The 5000-nt window shown below is 39.4% G+C and overlaps 1 protein-coding gene across 1 annotated transcript in view; it reads left to right on the top strand.

Moving 5' to 3' along the window:
• Positions 1 to 3509: 3509 nt before the first annotated feature.
• Positions 3510 to 5000, top strand: part of LOC125029018 (WAP four-disulfide core domain protein 3-like) — a 3008-nt gene continuing 1517 nt past the window's right edge. The window contains exons 1-2 of the mRNA XM_047618737.1: positions 3510 to 3621; positions 4721 to 4791. Coding sequence (XP_047474693.1) covers positions 3533 to 3621; positions 4721 to 4791 — 160 coding nt within the window. The 5' untranslated portion in view covers positions 3510 to 3532. The remainder of the gene's footprint in view (positions 3622 to 4720; positions 4792 to 5000) is intronic.

Below are 5000 nucleotides of genomic sequence, written 5' to 3'. Positions count from 1 at the left end.
AAAACAAGCTCATGCGTTTACAGCAACCTCCTGCCTGGCATTACACATGGGTAGCATCAGCAACATACCCCGGAGTTAGCACGCTAATTCACTCACATAATCTCTTGCAGGCGCTTCCAAGACTTCATTTTCTCGACTCGACCCTCGAGGGATGCTTGGATGATGCTGATTCTGCCTTCTTCCTCTTCCAGATATGCGCGGGAATGATGCTGCCTTTGTCCTCTTCCAGATATGGATGCTTCTGCCTCCCTCTTCTTCTAGATATGTGTGTGGATGATGCTGTCTTCTTCCTCCTCCAGATATGGATGCTGCTGCCTTCCTTCTTCTTCAGGTATGGATGCTGCTGCCTCCCACTTCCTCTAGATATGTGTGGATGATGCTGCCTTCCTCGTCCTCCTGATATATGTGTAGATGCTGCTGTCTCCCTACTTTTCGAGATATGTGAGCAGATGCTGCTGTCTTCCTCCTTCTCCAGATAAGTGTGGATGATGCTGGCTTCCTCCTCTAGATATACGTGTGGACGATCCATCCTCCTTCCCCAGATATGTGCGTGGATGCTGCTGCCTCCGTCTTTCCCAGATATGTGTGTGGATACTGCTACCTCCCTCCCTTTCTAGAAACCGACTCATAATACGTTCATAGGCGGTCTCTTGCGGGAAGATCCAGCGCGGCTTTGATCCTATCTTGGCCCCGTCATCGCCAGTTCTCTCACGCGCGCTGTCCTTCGCCTGGGGAAGAGGGCGAGGGGGAGAATGAGGGGGAAGCTCCCCAGCCGCCGTTCGCGAGTAGTGAAGGAGGGGAAGAAGCGGGTCAAGATATAAGGGCTTTTGATTTATGGAGCGAAAGATGGCGGGGGGGAAGGACTAAGAAAGGGGTGAGAGTAAAGGCTGAAACAGGAGGGAAATTCGGGAATCTCGTGTCTTCGTATATTGTAAAATGTATTGCTTTTGCGCCATGATAGTATTCCTACATTTACTATACAAAATGTTGTCAATCTTAAATTCGTTTACATCTTTATTTACTATCTATCTGAAATATTTAAGCTGTGTTATATTTGTATCATTTCCTAATTTTGTCACACAGACGGTAAGAGGAGAGGAACACAGATTGAGAACAAACTAATTATATAACATGTACTTTTCTGCGATTACCACAGAGCATGAAAAAGGAGCCTGCTGAGGGTGCTTGTCTCTAAATACCTTTAATTGCAAGCAATACGGTTTTTACTTTAAAATACACCAATTTTTCTTTTTTTCTTTTTTTTTTATAATGAGACACGTAAAGGTGATTTTGCAAAATAAGACAATGGAAGTATCATATTAAAGACCTTTAGAGCTCATCAAAATTTTCCTTTTTACTTTTCTTTTTACTTTACTTTCATCAAAGAATTTCCACCACAATAATACCACCCAGTGACCTCATTACGTATTACTTTCACTGTGTCTTATTTTTTCGTCGCAAAGCATTCATTCCCCCGTGGCTAGGGAAAAACATCAAAAAAATAATTATAATGAAACGCACACTAACAAATAAAGAAAATTTGAATACATTCCTTTGTTTGTTTACTTGTATGTTGTACCGTGCTAAATATATATGCAAATATTTTCATATACCTGTTCGTTCTTTCCCCTTTCTCTTTCAAGTTATCTATGAAATGTTTGTCTGCAAACGAAACTATCTCATCAATGGCTTGCTTGTAAGTTATGAAAATGTATTTAACTTCAATCTCTTTACTGTTTTTTAATCAAATTAGCTCACAATGTTACGGATAAATTCATATATCTAATCACCTCCCTCTTTCCCTTTCTTTCACTTTCTCTCTCTCTCTCTCTCTCTCTCTCTCTCTCTCTCTCTCTCTCTCTCTCTCTCTCTCTCTCTCTCTCTCTCTCTCTCTCTCTCTCTCTCTCTCTCTCCTTCCATCCCAGTTTCTCCCTCTCCCACTCACTCACTCCCACTTTCACACTCCGCCTCTGTCCTTCTCTTCCCCTCTCCTTCTCCCCTTCCTGTCCCTCCCTTCCACTTTTTTCTCTTCTTCTCCTTCTTTTTCCCTCTCCCACTCACTCACTCCCACTTTCTCCCTCTCCCTCTCTGCCCCTCTCCATCTTCCTCCCTCATACTTTCTCCCTCTCCCTCTCTGTCCCTCTCCATCTTCCTCCCTCCCAATTTCTCCCTCTCCCACTCACTCACTCCCACTTTCTCCCTCTCCCTCTCTGTGCCCCTCCATCTCCCTCCCTCCCACTTTCTCCCTCTCCCCCTCACTCACCGCCCCTTTCTCCCTCTCCCTCTCTGTGCCTCTCCATCTCCCTCCTTCATACTTTCTCCCTCTCCCTCTCTGTGCCCCTCCATCTCCCTCCCTCCCACTTTCTCCCTCTCCCACTCACTCACTCCTACTTTCTCCCTCTTCCTCTCTGTGCCCCTCCATCTCCCTCCCTCCCACTTTCTCCCTGTCCCCCTCACTCTCAAATAAATCTCCTCATATCTGACTTCCCCTCCCGACTCGCGAAAGTGTCACGGCGTCTCCCCTCATTCTTATTCATTGTCCTCTCCTTCGCCTCAACAGCAATCGTCTCACTTTGGAATGCATCACCTCACCGTCGCCTCAGGAAATCCTCATTATTCTCGAAAACTCGGGAAGATCTCATTATTCGTGCATACATAAAAGATATAGTGGTGATATTATGGTGTCTGTTTGATCTTTGTGTGTGTGTGTGTCTGTGTGTGTGTGTGTGTGTGTGTGTGTGTGTGTGTGTGTGTGTGTGTGTGTTACCATCTATTTATGCTTCTTATGTTTTTTCTTTATTTATCTCTATCTCTGTATCTATCTCTATCTCTATTTCTATCTGTTCTCTCTCTCTCTCTCTCTCTCTCTCTCTCTCTCTCTCTCTCTCTCTCTCTCTCTCTCTCTCTTTCTTTCTCTCTCTCTCTCTCTCTCTCTCTCTCTCTCTCTCTCTCTCTCTCTCTCTCTCTCTCTCTCTCTCTCTCTCTCTCTAATTTTGTTTCATCTTCTCTGCAACCGCCATCAGAAATCAATTGAAAACCTGTTGACAGCATGTCGAGTTACTTGGGTTTTCAGTTTCTTTTGCAGGATCATAATAGTAATAATAACAATAATGATAATAATAAAAATAATAATAATAATAATAATAATAATAATAGTAATAATGATAATAATAATAATAATAATAATAATAATAATAATAATAATAATAATAATAATAATAATAATAATAATAATGATAATAATAATAATAATGATAATAATAACAATAGCAACAACAACAATAATAATAATGATAATAATAATAATAGTTTTTTCATAGGTGATTATGCCATCTGGTGACGGAACGCGTCTTCGAGTGATTGCTAGCTTCCAGTGCCGTGTCATTAGTAATAGATGACTAGTTGTGTTCGCATTAGTAAAGGAATTAGTGTTTATTTCCTATATTGCTGGTTGTGTTATTATGTGTGAGAGCGGGTGTGTAGATGCGTAGATGTACAAGTGTGCTTGTTTAAGTGCACAAGTGCAGAGCAGATGTTCGTCATATTCGAGCAACAGCAAGATTTTGCTCCAGTCCAGTCTAACTCTCAGTCAAGTCTAGTTGCTTTCATTTCAGTTCTAAGGTAAGGCGAATTTCTTTAGCTTTCTTTCACTCTGTCTATCTATCTATATACATATATACACATATATATATACATATATGTGTGTGTGTGTGTGTACATACATATGTATATCATATTTATGTACGTCTTATTTCCTTTTATCTCTCTCACAAGTTGTTTGTCTGTCTGTCCCTTTTTTTCTCTCTCTCTTTCTCTATCTCTCACACACAAACACACACACACACACACACACACACACACACACACACACACACACACACACACACACACACAAACACATACACATACACATGCGCGCGCGCACACACACATATCCATACATATATATAGTATATAGATAGATAGATATTGATGTAGATGTAGATACGGATATAGATATAGATACATGTATGCACATGTATGTGTGTGTGTGTTTGTGTCTATATATATATATATATATATATATATATATATATATATATATATATACATTAATAATTATTTTTGCAAATTCAAATTATAACAAAACTGCTAATATTCCAATACTCTCTTTTTTACAGTCCAGTTTTAGCAAATAAACATTTCCTTTCACATATCTGTTTTCTAGCCAGTATCGTTAAGAAGTGAAATGAGCTTCGTAGTGGTAACAGTGTGTTACATTAAGGCAATTGCCAGTGTCCATATTGCTATTGGCATATTATTTTCTTCGCCATGGTAATCATACATTTCTTCTGGACTATCAAAGTACATTCATAATATTGTTGTTTTTTTTTTTTTTTTTTTTTTTTTTTTGTGGTGATAAAAGTCGTTTTTATGACCAATTACAACCAACACCTTATCTGGACTATCAAACTATATTCATGCAATTGCTTATCTATTGTCTCTAATGATACGATTAATTTCCATATCTATATTAGCATCTTATTTTCTTCCTTGTACTTATCGTGTGAAGTATATCATCTGGACCATTAAACTATACTTAATGAATTGCTTATCTATTGTCTCTAATGATAAGATTGATTTCCATATCCATATTAGCATCTTATTCTCTTACTCATGGCAATGGCTCATTTCTGCCATTCTCCATATTCTTTCTTACCTTTTTCTTGTCTATTCAAAGGTCCTACAACGAGATGCCTCTGCCACTTCTGACCCTCCTTTTCTTCTGCTTTGCCATAGCACCAATGCCGGGTACTTGTTTTGCAATATTCATATAATTAAGTACTCTTTAGTTCTGTTTATAAACGCATCGCATCAGTTATGAACTATATCTCTATTATGAGGGTATGTTTTGCCGAAGACGTGCTGGCGTCAGTGAGAGACTCAACACCGAGTTATAACAGTTTTAAGTTGTTTGTAGTTTTATTTATTGTTGCTGTTTTACAAAGAAACAGCAGTGA

This window comes from Penaeus chinensis, chromosome 9 (assembly GCF_019202785.1).
Source record: "Penaeus chinensis breed Huanghai No. 1 chromosome 9, ASM1920278v2, whole genome shotgun sequence".
In the NCBI taxonomy this organism is placed as follows: Eukaryota; Metazoa; Arthropoda; class Malacostraca; order Decapoda; family Penaeidae; genus Penaeus; species Penaeus chinensis.
The sequence above is the reverse complement of the archived record's forward strand: the minus strand, read 5'-3'. Positions and strand labels throughout refer to the sequence as shown.